General features: G+C 35.8%; 2 protein-coding genes across 5 annotated transcripts in view; both read left to right on the forward strand.

Annotated features, from left to right (window-relative positions):
* Window positions 1-7052, forward strand: part of reps2 (RALBP1 associated Eps domain containing 2) — a 33115-nt gene extending 26063 nt beyond the window's left edge. The window contains exons 16-19 of one of the 2 annotated variants that reach the window (XM_043230337.1): window positions 2393-2446; window positions 2596-2729; window positions 3684-3789; window positions 6403-7052. In XM_043230337.1, the coding sequence (XP_043086272.1) occupies window positions 2393-2446; window positions 2596-2729; window positions 3684-3789; window positions 6403-6471 (363 nt within the window). In that variant the 3' untranslated portion in view covers window positions 6472-7052. The remainder of the gene's footprint in view (window positions 1-2392; window positions 2447-2595; window positions 2730-3683; window positions 3790-6402) is intronic. The other variant, XM_043230338.1, reaches the window with a different exon arrangement.
* Window positions 7053-14407: 7355 nt separating this feature from the next.
* nhsa (Nance-Horan syndrome a (congenital cataracts and dental anomalies)) overlaps window positions 14408-16712 on the forward strand; it is an 86563-nt gene continuing 84258 nt past the window's right edge. For all 3 annotated transcript variants that reach the window (XM_043230261.1, XM_043230262.1, XM_043230263.1), the window contains exon 1: window positions 14408-14869. In XM_043230261.1, the coding sequence (XP_043086196.1) occupies window positions 14590-14869 (280 nt within the window). In that variant the 5' untranslated portion in view covers window positions 14408-14589. The remainder of the gene's footprint in view (window positions 14870-16712) is intronic.

A 16712-nucleotide genomic window follows, 5' to 3' on the forward strand; every position in this document is an offset into this window, starting at 1 on the left:
AAGGTTAGGGTTATGTTTAGGGTTGTGCTGATTTGACAGAAACAATAATTTATTTTATTTTGTTTAATGTAATAAAAAAAAAAAAAAAAAAAAATATATATATATATATATATATATATATATATATATATATATATATATATATATATATATATATATATATATAAATTATAACATTGATTTTAAGTACATATAATTACAATATTGTTTTTAAAATAATTTTTTTATAGTAAATGTTTCTGTTTTTATGAAAACAAATCTAAGATTGTTAAACAGTATGTTTTTTTTTATTTTCAGTAAAATATGAAATTACTAAATATAGAATTAAAAGTATTTTAAAATTTTTAAGCTATTAAAATTTGTTTAACCTTCACTTTTCTGTATGTTCTTGTATATTTTTTTTTTAAGTATTGTGTCAGCAGAATGAATAATGAATTATGTCCGTTTACTTTGTAATGTAATGTAATTCATAAAAATACGAAAGCAAAAATCGATTTATTTATTAAAGGAACATAAAGACCCTTTTCTTTTTAGCGCTTTGCAGTCATCTCTGCATTAGCTTAGTGAATAGAACTAATTCTGCATTCTAATACCTCTATATTTTTTGCATTATTCTTTTAAATTATTTCACAACTCATTACATTATGCAAACGACAGCTGGCGCTGTTATAAATGATTTAGACAATGCGACCCTATCCAAGTCACCAAATTTAATTTTTCTTATTTAGTTACGCTATAAGGCAGGTTTTCGGCTCTGTCACATTTTTCCAAAGTTTTGTACAGTTCGAAGGAACACTTGTATTTGTTTAATGCTCCTTTGCCATGTAATAGACCTTCTGAGTTTTATAGGCGGCGATGGGCACAGTTACCTTCACGTGGCTGTATTACGCTCGTAACTCTTGCACGTTTTCCCGAAGGTACGGCTGGCTGAGTGAAATAACTCGTTGCGTGCCGCAGCAAATCAATCCGCTTTATGACTTTTCAGACAAATTTATGGCCTCGCAATCGGCCTGTTTCTGCTATTACTTTTCATTGTGCCATAAAGAACAGATTCCCTGTGCCACATCGACCACAGCCCCGGATGCCAGACGCCTTTTAACCAACGCATTGCATTTTTTTACGAAGTGATTAAATGTTTGCACAACACCGACGTTAGCGTTTCAGTCACGCTCGCTTAAATGAACAGTAGTCAGATTTGTGTGAAATACAGCAGCGTAAGTGGGATGTTGTAAGCCGGAGAGCCTTTACTGAGAAAGTCAAGATGGATGTTATGCCCTCGGTGATCCATGAACGCACACAGCGCAGCATTGAGGGAGAGCTGCGTAATTCACTTTAAAGAGCGAGGGAAGAATTTAATGTGGCCTTCGCTTCTACATCTTACTCTTTCTTTGCCCACTTCCTCTTTTTTTTTTTTGTGTGTGGCTTTTGGAAAGAGACAAATGAGGGAAAATGAAGACTTAAAGGGGTAATTCATCCAAAAATGAACATTGCATGAGTTTCTTTCTTCAGTTGAACACAAAATAAGAATGCGGGTAACCAAACACCGTTTCCGGTCACCATTGACTTCCATTGTATTTTTTGTCTGTATTATGGAAGCCAATGGGGACCGACATCTGTTTGCTCGCTTACCCTCATGTGTACCCACAACAAATGTTTTTTTTTTTTTATTATTATTTGAATAAAATAAAAGCTCAAAGAATTTCAAGTCACATGAGCCAATATTGTATTCGCAACAGAACATGACATAAAGATTTAAACTGAGAAAATGTGCAAATTTCAAAATTTGATGGCTGCTACAGGTCTCAAAATATCTGGGATGGGGACATATCTATCATGGCCTAGCATCTCCTATTTTCAATCTTATTTATTAAAACGGTTCGAAGACATCTGGGCATCAAGTTTATGAGTTTCTGGAGTTTTGGTGTTGAGATTTGCATCCTTTCTTGCCTCATATAGGTTTCCAGCTGCTAAAGAGTTTCTGGTCATCTTATTTTTTGTTTAATAATGTGCCAAATGTTCTCTATAAGATCTGGTCAATTCAGCACCATACTCTTCTACTACCAAGCCATGTTTGTAATAGCTGCAGTATGTGGTTTTGCGATGTCCTGCTAAAATACACAAGGCCTTTCTTGAAATACATGTCACCTGGAGGGGAGCATATGTTGCTCTATAACCTATATATACCTTTCAACATTCATAGTCCCATACTGTGTGGACTTATGCATCTCCAGTACTATCAGAGATGCTGTCTTTAGCCTGATCGACACAGTGTTTGTGATTTTTCCAACAAAAACGTCACATTTGGACTCCTCTGACAATAGAACACTTTTCCACTTTGAAACAGTATTGATCCACTTTGAACAGTATCAAACTCCTCATCCTCTTACAACAGGAGAGCAGCGAGAGAGGAGGTCTGAGCACAGAGGACCTGGCACCTCCCAAATCGGTAAGACCTGCCCCCGTCCCATTAACAAACACCAACACCTAATCTGAGCCCATTTAAAAGGAGCCCGTATGTCACAGATGCTCAGCCTCATCAGCTTTAGCATCTTTTACTCATCTTCAATGTACTTTAACATTTAAAACTGTTCTCAGGATTCTACAGTGATACATCAAGGCCACGCCCCTCAGAAGCCGGTGCGAAGAAAGCTCCACCCTGAAAGCCAGAGTGCCACGCCCCCCTTGGCCCCGCCCTACTCTGCTGCAACATTGACCAAATCTACACAGAGGTATTTTAGAATATTTGAATTTATTTTTAGTTATGGCTGTGTATACAATAGTATATTTTATCTTAATAATTACTTACAAAAGTAAAAGAGTTAAGCACATATATTTAAAAATGCAATAGCAGTAGTAACAATTGAAAATGTGTTCAATATAATTTACAATTATTGACAAAAACTTTATAATAATATATATATATTATATATATATATATATATATATATATATATATATAATAATATTATTAATAATAATAATAAATTAATAATTATAATATAAATGGTAATCATTTAAAATGTATCAAATCTATAATCTAAAATTAAGAATGACAGTGTTTTGAGTAAATTAGCAGTAAAATTTGCTTAAGGATCACTCGAAAACAAAAGATTAAGCAAATGTGTAAATTAGACTAAAAAAGATTCAATATTGTTACTAATATAATTTTTTTATATATAATATTAAATATTACATATGCAAGAATAGCACTCTTTACAGTAACTATTTACAAAAGGTATGCTGTCGCTTAGATGTTACTTAAAACAATTGAATGAAAAATAAGAAAATATGTAAATGAAAAAATGTAAATAAAATAATGTGTTAAATTTATAATATGAAATTTTAAATGATAAAAGAATTGGAATTTACAATAACTATTGACATTAGCATATTGTTGTTTAAAGATTACTGATAAAAATAAGTAAAAATTAAGGTAATAAAATAAAAATGCAATATTAATAATATTAGTAACAAAATGTATTAACTGTGTAATACTGTATATAATATAATATAATAAATTAAAGGAACTTTAATACTACATTTAAATGAATTTATCAGTAAACATCCTTCTATGTATCAGTAATTTATAAATGCTAAACAAGTGGGGTCATGAATTGAACACCATTGAAAAGCTCATCTACAGATGAATACACAGATGATGATTACCTGCTCTTGTGTTCCAGGCCTCCACCCAAACAGAAGAGAGAGATCCAGATGGCCATAAGAAAGAACCGAGAAACCAACGCAGTCCTGACACGTCTCAACAGTGAACTACAGCAACAGCTAAAGGTGCCCTTTATAACCACTTAAACTTACAGTTCACTCCAAAAATTCATTTTCTCGCCCTCCTTTGCGTTCCGTGAGGATGCGTACATGATGACAGCGAGCTATCTCTTTAATTTTTCTGCTCTCACACATGGTTATTCCAAGAAGTCAAGACATTAATAAATAAATGCCGTCCATCGATGCCTAAAATGTTAGCAGTCTCATATGATTGGATCTGGAGATTGAAGCCGTCTGTTCACACATGGTTAGTTTTCTAGATGGGCAGCACATACTATTTCCGACTCCTCTTGCCAGACCGATCGAATATCTCTTCTGGTCTGGTATTGGACGCATGCCGCTCTTATATATAAACACAGGCAGCTTGTGTTTCCCTGAAGAGTTATTGAGTGATCGGAGGTGGTCTAGAGTTGCAGGCCTCAAATCATTCAGAGATCTTCTCAATGAACACACACACACACACGCAAGCAGTTGTGGTTCAAGCAGTTGTGTTCTTTAAAATAGTGCACCCTACAGCAGCTGTTGTGTTTGAAATGAGATTGAAATGTTTCTCGTGAGCATCAGAATGTGCTTGGAAATGCATTTTACCACCGACAATGAGAGCAGAAAGAGAGAGTGAGGAAAATGAAAAGAGAAAGATACCAGACTGTTGCTCATAAACGCCCGTGTGCAGATCAGGTTGCACTGCATGCTGGGAACTGTTAACCTGCGAACCGTTGTACGCTGTGTTACGACTCTCACATCATGAAGTGTTTGTTTTCTAGTTTTAAGGTCCTTGCACACTGAGAAATTTTTGCATGATTCGACAATCGCGTTTACACACTGCTTCTGAAATGTTTATCCGTCATTAAAAAAATGTGTAAAATAGTTTATTTTTTAAATAATTTTACGACAGAGAGGTTTTGCATCTTGTAAAATGTAATTGCTGTTAAAGATGCATAAGTTCATATTAAATAAAAAAAAAAAAATCACTAAATCAGTTGTTTTAATGCTCCAAATAAATTTAAAACTCAGAAAAATGATCATTTACAATATGAAAAATTAAAAGATTTAAAGTAAAAATTAAAGTAATGTTATTAAATTATTAGTGTGTTAAAGTAAGCATTACACGGTGGGAAATATAAACATAAAAAACCGGGGATTATGAGCATGCACAATAGAATATCTAATATTGCGTCTAACCTTCAAAGTGGAAATGCATGAAGTCTGGTGTGATGAAGCAATGACACCATGTATGGAATATCAGATTCACTGATAAAGCAAGAATCTGACACGCATTTCAAAATGCAGTCAGACGGATGAAGATATTTGAGAAGATGCTCCTGATGGGTGTCAGATCAGACTTTGTGTCTGTCCGGATTGTTCTAGAAGATACGTGATATACAGGACTTTAATGACAAATGAGGACAGGTAGCAGTAAATGTTCCAGAACCATCAGTGAGTGTCAGACCAGACGCTTTCATCCTTTAGTTTGATGCCATCTGAAGGTCGTGACCTCAGGTCATTCAGACCAGCAGTCGGTGACATTCCTTACATGACAGATGTCTGTGTGCTCAAAACGTTTGGGATCATCTTATTAGTGCTAATTCAACCAACGCTTGAACTATTGCTCATATTTGAGATTTGCAACCACTCAAAATACCCCAGCAATCTTGCAGCAACACACAATTTACTGAGAAAACCTTAGCAACTGCATAGCAACACATTAAACCCACCCTAGAAACTGCACAATAACACAGTAAATTCACTCTAGCAACCATATAGCACTCACAACACTCTTAACAACCACATAGCAACACATTGAATCCACTCAGAACACCTTAGCAACCACATAGCAACACCATAAATCCACTTAGAACACCATAGAAACAGACATATTTACTCAAAATACCTCATAGCAACGCACAGTTCACTGAGAAAATCTTAGCACCTGCATAGCAACCCACCCTAGAAACTGCACAATAACACAGTAAATTCACTCAGAACACTCTAGCAACCATATAGCAACACGTTAAATCTACTCAGAACATCCTAGCAACTACATAGCAACATATTAAAACCACCCAGAACACACTAGCAACCACATAGCAACACATTAACCCCACTCAGAAGACCCTAGCAACGTCATAGCAACACCTTAAACCCACTCAAAACACCATATTAACTTAGAAATGCACTAACGCTGTTCAAAATACCATAGCAACCACATAGCAACACATTTAATTCACTGTAAATGCCCTAGGAACCGCATAGCAACGCACTAAACTCACACAGAACACCCTAATAACCACATAGCAACAATACCTTAGCAACCACATAGCAACACTAAAACCACCCAAAAAAGCCTAGCAACATCTTGTCATGGTGACAGTGAGTTCCGCATGTGAACACAACACTCAAATCATGTAAATATCAAGTTGTTGCTTTGAAGAGATTCGGCTTTGGATGAAGGTTGTTTAAATCGCTTACATTTTGGCTTAAGGTTTTTCACTGTGAGAGAGCGGAAGATATCATACAGGCCTGAAGGAAATCATGAAATGAAGTCGAGTTTAACTGAATAGAGTCAACTTAGCTTATCTCAGAACATCACAGCTCTGTTTTTTTTGTCTTCTTCATAAGGTTGTGCATCGGGAGCGGGTTACTCTGGAATCCCAGCTGGAGCTGCTGCGGCCCGTGGCGTCCACCTGACCCGGCCCGACCCGACACACGCTCGCTGTCCCTTTCTTTCTGTCTCTCTAATACTGTGAGCGGGGGACAGGATACGCACTTTAAGTGACCAAACACTCGGGACGCCACAAACACTGTGTCAGAAGCACAGGAAGAGGATTTTACCTCCTCAGGAGAACGTAAAGAATTCTAGAAAGTTTGGTCGGTCAAAAAAACTCTCCGTTTTGTTGGTTTCGGGTTTGTGTTTGTGTGTTCCTGCCTGTTTTACAGCAGAATCATGCTAACACGGCTAACCGCTAGTTACACTGACCTTCAGTATTTCACTTCATTCCAGGAAACTGGAAAACAGTTTATGGTTTATGCAATGGATCTGGTTCTATAACTGCACAAATACATTGAGGAATGATTTAAACTACTTTTTTGTTATATTTTTGTCGCCGTAATAAAAAAAAAACAATCCTGTTTTACCAAGAATAAGCTCATAAGGGTGAACATCATGAAAAAGACACCCCAAAATCAGAAGAAAAAATTTAATTAGAATAATAGCATCATGCTAATATATATATATATATATATATATGTGTGTGTGTGTGTGTGTGTGTGTGTGTGTGTGTGTGTGTGTTGAATATATATATAGTGTGTATGCATATATATATATATTCAACACACACACACACACACACATATATATATATATATAGTTATATATAGTTATATATTAGTATTATAATAAATATAGCATTTTATGCATATATTAAATTTTTTTAATTGCATATATTATTTTATGTTTTATGACAATTAAGTCATTTTTAATCATTAACTAAAGTCAGCACAACAAACAATAACCTGGACATAATAATACGTAAGATTTATTTACATTGCAGTAATTAATACTTTTGGGAATGTAAAAAACAAGTTACATTTTAAAATATTATTTCATATTTTTTCTTTCGGTTTCGGGGTTACCAACAAACCTCTCTCCCTTGACAGTTTTTGTTTGATTCGCCCTCAATGAACACTGTTGAAAAGTAAGTAAAATGCAGAATAATCATTAGTTTGTGTGGATGGACGCGTTGCAGAGACTCTTCTGATCTGAGCGTGTCCGCGTTCATGCATGAAGATGAACTTTTACACCGAAGAGGCATTTATTTTTACACGGCTAGTTTAGACGGCATGTTGTGAGTAGTTTGACAGTACAGGACTGTTTATGACTGGAATATTAGAATATGTAGACGTACCTGTTGAATGCCAACATTAACCTCAGATCGGTGAGGGGTGATCCGGTGATTGTGCTTGTACTGTTTTACAACCATCCATCCACGTTTGTTTTTAGTTTGTCTTTTATTGCTTGCCACGTCTTAACTATTATTTCTGACTTTTCTGTCATTTCTTAAGCATTTACTACTATCCTAAAAATCATTTTAAGTGACAGTAATTACGAAACGTCAAAAGAGGTTGATTGTTTAAAAAAAAATGCATCAAATGAAAACCAGCGACTGCAAAAAAGCTACGTATAAATGTCTGTATTTTTTTTGTTCAAAAGTGTGCTAAATACTTTCCTATGCAAATCGTATTGGTGATTTTGCGGGCCGGGCTTGTTGTGTGTTTTTGATACCGATCGAATCTCTCACGAACTGTGTTCTGATGAGTCTTTAGGAATGTTCTGTCCGCGAGTGTGTCAATAAACCGGTGGAATTGTGGGAGATCGGGATGGACGTGGTGTGTGTTGCATATTTGCTTGTCGTCTTGGGTTAGATTGTCCTTTCGCGATTGTTCGTGTTTGCAAATTGTTGACTTTATGCTGAAGGAATGCGTATTATAGAGTTAAACTGAACGGAATCTTTTGCCTTCGGTTCATCTCTCTGGTTTTCTCATCTGTGACTCGAGCATGAGGACCGTAGAGAATCAATTGCGCAGCGTGGTAAGTGAAGTGATGGGTCGTGACCTCCGATGACCCTCCTCTGTTTGTCTGGAGAGCTTCTTTACTGCCTGATCTCTCGTGTTCTTCAGCACGGATGTGTGTGTGTGTGTGTGTGTGTGTGTTGAGTTAGAGACTTCTGGTCAGGTTTATATCTATCTGTGAAGTCACTATAAATGCTCACTGATAACTAGGCACACAATCTGCACATTTTAAAAGTATTTTCATATGTTTTAATGTCACTTTATTAGGTCCTGTGTTAATATGGTTATATAGGAACATATTTATTGGGTGCTCTGGTGTTTTAATTTCTTATATAATAATATATCTTATATGTAATATTCACGTTGCTTAATATTTTTGTAGTCACTGTGTTAGACTTTTTCATTCAAAATGAAAGGGTAAAATATTTAAATTAATATTTATTTTACCCTTTGCTTTTGAATGCAAGTCTACAACGTTACAAAAATATTAAGCCACATGAATAATAATAATAATAAATGATCCGCAAATCGACGTATATGAATGATTTCTGAAGGATTGCGTGACACTGAAGACTGGAGTAATGATGCTGAAAATTACATTTACTCCTTTTTCCCTCTGTGTTTTATTTGATATAAATATAAATATATACTATAGATATGCATAATGGACGGCCACTCCTATTTTAAATGGAAAAAATAATTTAATTACAATATGTATGAAAAAATAAACAAGCAGTGAATTTCTACTAGATAAACGAATTCCCAGATTTAGAATCGATTTTTGAAATCCATAAGCATTTCTGTCAGGCATTTGAATGCAGCATATTCAGATTCCACATGTTCCCCATAACAACGATCATATATCGTCACAGTCCAGAATTCCTGCTATTGCTCCAAACACATTTAAACGTAAAAGGCGCGAGTGATGTGTACCTGTGGATGCGTGTGAGCGCTGAATCTGACCTCACCGGCTGATAGCGCGTCATTGTTCTGTCCGTCACGCGCCGCGGCAGATCGGCTGTGGAATGAAGGCCAAACAACAGCACAATAGAGACTGACATGCTTATACAAACATATGACATAAAGCGCGTCCTGGGCCTCGCGTCCTGCCCGTCTGGAACAGCCCGCGGAGTGTCGGACGCTTAAATCGCTCGTGTGTCAGTGTCACTGCGGTAGAGAAGGGCGTGCTTTTTAAAAATGAGAGAGCACACTTCTTCAGACATAATTCAGAAAAGTAAGTCTGACATGCTGAAATAATAGATCTACTCCATTGTCACCCCTTTAAAGTCTCTCCAGAACTTATACATAATATATTATAATATATATTTGAAGATAATGTTTTATACCTTGTATGTGTAAGTATATATATATATATTTTTTTTTTAATTAATTGTTAAATTAATTTATAAACATTAACCTATATTAATACATAGGAAATTATACTCTATTTTACTAAAATATAGTCGTAAATGAATATAACTCTAGATTAATAACTGACTGTAAAACTAAAGATATATACAGTGAGAGTAAAAAGTATTTGATCCCTTGCTGATTTTGTTGGTTTGCCTACTAATAAAGACATGATCATTCTATACTTTTAATGGTAGATGTTTTCTAACATGGAGAGACAGAATATCAAAACGAAAATCCAGAAAATAACTTTAAAGAAAATATTTTAATTGATTTGTATTTCATTGAGGGAAATAAGTATTTGATCCCTCTAGCCAAAAGCACTTAATACTTGGTGGCACAGCCTTTGTTTGCAAGCACAGCGGACAGACGTTTGTTGTAGTTAACCACAAGGTTAGCACACATATCTGGGGGAATTTTGGCCCACTCTTCCTTGCAGATCCTCTCTAAATCTTTAAGGTTGGTGGGCTGTCGCTTGGCAACTCGGACCTTCAGCTCCCTCCATAGATTTTCGATTGGATTGAGGTCCGGAGACTGGCTGGGCCACTCCATGACCTTAACGTGGTTCTTCTTGAGCCACTCCTTTGTTGCCTTTGCTGTATGCTTCGGGTCGTTGTCATGTTGGAAGACCCAAAGACGGCCCATTTTCAACTTCCTGGCAGAGGGGAGGAGGTTGTCCCTCAGTACATGGCTCCATCCATCTTCCCACTGATGAGGTGAAGTAGCCCTGTGCCCCCCCTTTTCTTTTTGATATTCTGTCTCTCCATGTTAGAAAACATCTACCATTAAAAGTATAGAATGATCATGTCTTTATTAGTGGGGAAACCAACAAAATCAGCAAGGGATCAAATACTTTTTACTCTCACTGTATATATATATATATATATATATATATATATATATATATATATATATATATATATATTATAGATTTATAAATACAATATACACAAAAATTTAACAATGTAAAGTTATTGTAAATAAATAAATATAAATAAATACATGCATAACAATGTAATTAACAATTATAAATTAAAACGACCTAAACTATTAAATAAAACATATTAAGATATTTATCATTTCTATAATAAAAAATAATATGAATATGAACAATAATATATTTATCGTTACCATTTACCTAAATTAATAAATGCTTTGAAAATGGTCCTAAATGAACTAAATCTTAATGATAGAATCCTTCTAGATTGTGCTCCGAGTGACTTCAAGCGTGCATTAGATTATAAAAATATCATGACCGTTATTTTAAAGGGTGAGAAAAGCGGTGCTGTGAACTGTTGAACTACACCTGTGTGAACTTGAACAGATCCGACTTCATACAGCCATGTGAGAGAGGTCCAGGACGACGGTTATTTTGGGGGACACGGAGAGAGTGGGAGTCTCAGCCGCTTGACCTCTGACCTCCACACCGCTCGTGTCTTTGTGAGAGCGGCACAGCTGCCACCAGTGAGCGTGTTTCTATATCCGTCTGTTAACGTGTGTATGTTTGTCTAAATATGTCTCTCCGCTAAAACGACGTCTCTTCTGCGACTGCTGGTCTTCTCACCAGCTCATTCGGGTCCGTCCAGCAGGCTTTGTTTCACTTTGTTCGCTGAAAAAAAAAGAGCATCAATTATGAATGATAAAAACATAGAGAAAATACAGGGATGGAGCTAGAAAGAGACGCTGGATTCAGACTCATTTAAGGCTGGTTATGGATTTGAATCCTGACAGAATGAAGCCAAACAGTCATGTGACCCAGATCCGTGTGTATTGATGCTCTTGTTTGTTTGTTTGTTTGTTTGTTTGTTATGGGTGATGGGCCTCTGAATGGTTAGATGTTCAGTACGAATCCATAATTTCTAAAAAATAAAGGAGCTGAAGTTGACCTTCATGACCCTAAAATGCATTTAGATGCTTTATTCACACTTCAAAATGTCATTGCATTTAAAAAAAACTAAATATTAAAGCAACTGCAATGAAGTACTGTAGGGTCTTCTCACAGTTTTCACTGTGTTTAAGTGTTTCAAAGAGTTTTTAAGTCTACATCTATTGTTTAAGCATTTTTTTCTTTTCTAAAAAGGGCGCTTGTGCTGATTTTTCACTAAATGCCTAACAAATTATAAATGCAACTATGTATTAAAAATTCATTATAAATAATAATAATAAAACACTGTGATAAGTTTAGATGATATATTTAGATATAATATATAATATTTATGGTGTGTAGCTTTTAAAGTTGTGTCATCTTTTTTAAAATCTTTGTAAAACAAATAATATAAATAAATATATATATATATATATATATATATATATATATATATATATATATATATATATATATATATATATATATATATATATATATTTAATCTACCAGGGTTGGGATGGGTTTTGTTTTATATGACTGTTATAAAAGAAGCAAATTTTATAAAAAGTTATTACATTTTATAATATTAAATGCAGTGCTGTCAAATAATTACTGGCAATTAATCCAATCCAAAATAAAGGTTTTATTTACACAATATATGTGTGTATATTGTGTATTTATTATTATATATAAATATAAGCATATTCGTTTTTGTTTCCATAATATTTGTGTGTTTGTGTGTGTATATAAATATATTTAATATATAAACATCACATATTTTTCTTAAATATATACATGTATGTGTGTATTTATATATACAAAAAAGAAATATACACATACATTATGGAAACAAAAACCTGTTTAATTCATAGATTAATTAGATTAATTATTAATTAATAGATTAATAATTTCACTTTTTATTTATATGAAATTTACCGTGTTTGCACGCACACACACACACACACACACACACACACACACACACACACATAAAATATATATATCGTTTTGACAGTTTTGAAACGGTAGGAACAGCGTTTTTGAATTTTGTTGTTGAGGTTACTTTATGAAAGTTGCCAAACTGCCACTGCACTGTATTTTAATTAATTTCGATGATTTTATCCTGACTTATTTGAAGTATTCTTGGAAACATCGTGCTCCTGACCCCTGTCTGACCCGAGGTGTTTTCTCTACCTGACAGTAAAGTTGTGTCCAGGGCAGAGCTTTGTGACAGATCTGCCACTAGAGGGATCTACAGCATGCTGCTGTAATACTACCCAATAAACTGACAAAATTCACTCTGATTTCACTGATTTTGACTCTGCAGTGTTCTGTGTGTGTGTGTGTGTGTGTGTGTGTGTGTGTGAGCAGTAAGAAGGGCTTTAGGGACTCGAGCTCTCCAGCTCTTATCAGGCTTTAGTGAAATCCTCACTCAGCAAATGTGAATGAGACTCTCTCAGTGACGCGTCCCCGCAGGAATCTCTCACACACACTCACACACACGCACGAACCAGCATGGACTGAAGCGTGGAAACACATTACTAATGTTACACACGCCCACAGTCTGCAGAGCAACATTTGTCCACTAAAAGGTCAGTTATTGCTTGATACATTATAGGTTTACCGATTATTAAAATACTATACAAGTATTCTGTTCTGTTCTGCTCTGCTCCGTAGGATAACCAGGACACGTCGTCACAGCAGCAGTCCAAGGTAAGGTTTAGAAATGTCAAGTCAATAATGTTTTTATTTTATACAATTATTTACAGTCTCTATGCACCAAAACGGTGATTTGATATATTTATTATCTTTTATATTTTTGCTTTTGCAGATTCCTTTGCATTACAGTTGTGTTATTACTCAAAGTTCATTAGTTATTCATATTTATTTTACTGTTTAAAATTAGCTGAAAAAGTGATTAAGACTGGAATCAACAAGGGGTCCAATTATGGTTTGATCTAGTTTCTGGGCTATATAAAATATACATTGAAGTTAAATGCAATATTAAGTTTAGAATTTTTTTGTTTGTTTTTTTACACTTTCTCTTAAAACTTTAAATGTAATTATATATATATATATATATATATATATATATATATATATATATATATATATATATATATATATATATATATATATATATATTGTTAAATAATACTATTTTAAAAGTTTCAATAAAGGCTTTTAAAAAAGGCTTTAATAAAATAAAATATTCATAAAAATCTTACACTTAAAAATAATAATAATAATTTATGTCAGTGTTTTAATGTCAACTAAATAAATTAATAATAATAATTAATATTATTTTGATCTACATTTACAAGAATTACGTGAGCAATGTGAGAATGAAGTTAAAAAATTAAAAAAAATAAGCAGTGTATATATTTTAAGACTTAACTTCATTTTCAAAACGTTACGACCATAATTTTATTACTGCTTTATTTTAATTTAAAAAGTAAAATAATTGACACTGATATTTTACCGTTACTCTATCCAGCAATCGAGGGATGAAAAGGAAATTGAAGCTCTCTTAAGGTATTTACCACAAATTTGCATTTGCATGTAGTCGTTTAGCAGGCGCTTTTGTTGTTTAAATGGACTTTGAATAACATCTGTGTCTCGTGAACGGAACGCTCTCGCTCCGGATCCAGTCGCCGCCGTCCTCCGCTCCGGGTTTTCGCTCCGCCTTTCCTTAAAAGCATTCGGAGTTTAAAGCGCAGAAAAACACGCCAGTGAGTGGAAGAGGGGATCAGAGCGGCAGAGGCGGATCTCAGTGCGGTTCAGCGTGTGTGTGTGTCCGGCGGAGGATGGAGGACGAGCCGCGAGAGACCCTGGACTAACGCAGGAGGTGGTGGTGGTGGTGGAGGAGGAGGAGGAGGAGGGTGGTCTTGCGTTTTACATGGAACCTGTTTGCGTTTTCCTCCAAAGGTGGATTTTATACTGAAACACTGCATGACAAAATGCCATTTGCCAAGCGGATCGTGGAGCCCCAGTGGCTGTGCAGACGCTCGGACGCGGATGAGGAGGGTCTCCTGCTCCAGGACCTGTGCGCCTTCAGCAATGTGGCTCTGTCCCGGACCCTGCGCCAGCTGTCGGATCTGGCCAAACACGCCTGCTCGCTCTTCCAGGAGCTGGAGCACGAGCTGCTCGCCACGAACCGGCGCGTCTGTGCGCTCCGGGAGAAGATGAGCAGGATCCAGGAGACCACCGGCGCGCTCGACCCCAAACAGGAGGCAGTGCGTGAGTACCTACCCCGCTCCAAGAGCGTCTTTTCTATCCAAAAAAAAAGTGATGGAGACTTCATTTCCTCGAGGTTTAGTCCTGCGTAATGGTGATCGATCGCGCTCGCGGTCTTTGGGTCACCAGTCCAGATGTTTCGCCGCTCGGATGCATCGTACTAACTATCCTTAAAGTGTTATGCAATGATACAAATGCTTGTTTACTCGCGCGCGCTCTTATCTCCTCTCCAGCGCGCGCGACTGGTGCTCTGGCGTTTAAAGATCTGGTACTTGTGACCAAAAACTTGAACCCAGTATGAAGCCATTCATCCACTCGATCAACCCTCTGAGGGGAGCGTGTGCTTGTTTGGCTTTTAGCTAGACCGTCTTGATCGAAATTGGTTAAAATGACCTTCTTAGACCAGCTGGAAACCAGCAAATAAGCTACTGCAGGGACGTGAGTCACTTTGGAGATTGTGGTGAAAGTAGCAGAGGACGGCAGGGGTGTGTTCCTCACAGCCCATGACTTTGGGAAAACATGATTCTCGTTACTGAACACATCCTTTCCGTGTTGCGTAAGAACAGATTCTGTCATTCATGCACATGTGAAAGTGAAACAAGCCTGATGTCTGTGATCCATGATAGAAGGTCTGTTGCTGTTAGTTTGTGCGGCATGGGTTCGGTAAGGTCAGAACGCTTTGTGTATTTCCATCACATGAGTAAAAGACACTTCTCTCTCTCCTGTTTCGAGTATTTTAAAGTTTTAAAAGATTACCTAATTATATATTTATCGTTTAATATTAATAGCTATTTATTAATTGATCGTGTATTATATTTTGTATAATATGTGTATATATTTTATGGTATGCAACTACTAATAATTATGCAAAAATATATTCTATTAAGTTATATATTGTTATCATTATATCTAACTTGTTTAATGTAATTTTTATATATTGTATTATTTAGTTTATTTATTTAACATTTTTTAAATTTAATTTAACTATTTATTTGCATATTAGTGATAGTAATAACAACAATTGCATCTAATTTATTTAATGTGTGTATAAATAGAATAATACAATGTAATACATAAAAAAAATTAAATAAAATAAGCGTTGTTGTGGTGGTAAAAATATCTTGGAGATGGCATGTATGATTATATATATATTAGTAGTATGGACTGGGTTGAAAGCAATATTTCAGAAGAGATTGTGCTGTGTTTTGTTTATTTGTTTGTTCGTGATAAATATGTAAAAATGTGAGGTGTTTGTAACGACAGAAAAGCCTCTACGCTGCTGTCAGTCTCTCAGTCTCCGTCTGAATCTCCAGATCTTCAGGGTCATTTTGGGAAAATGTGTTGTTTATGGAATAACACCCAACCTGGAGTGTCCTTCCAGACCTCCTTCCTTCCCCGTCCCGTCTTTCTTTAGCCACAGAGAGTTTGTTTTTCTCCGGGAGATCTGATTCAAACGCTTTCCTCATAAGGTTTGTCTCTGTGTGTGACCCATTCAGCGGTCAAGAAGGAAGTCTCTGAGAGGTTCCTGAGTAAAGTTCATAATACATGGGCTTGAGTTACCAGCTCCCTTCAGAGAGTGTGATCTGCTTTAAAAACTGAACAAGTGCCTGGTTTTTTTTAGCCTCTCATTCATGTTTAACCTGTCGTTTGGGGGTCAAAGGTCACTAATGCACTTCGTCCAGCACTGGTCGCCCGGTACCTGTGGGTCATTACGGGTCAGACAGATGGATTTCGTCATTGATCAAATAGATTGGGATCTTTTGTTTGCGTCGGTCTGCTTCAAACATGACATCATAATTATGGTAATTCGTCAAACCCGACGCCGTAAACTTTTTCTTTTTTTCAT

This window comes from Puntigrus tetrazona, unplaced genomic scaffold (assembly GCF_018831695.1).
Source record: "Puntigrus tetrazona isolate hp1 unplaced genomic scaffold, ASM1883169v1 S000000148, whole genome shotgun sequence".
Classification (NCBI taxonomy): Eukaryota; Metazoa; Chordata; class Actinopteri; order Cypriniformes; family Cyprinidae; genus Puntigrus; species Puntigrus tetrazona.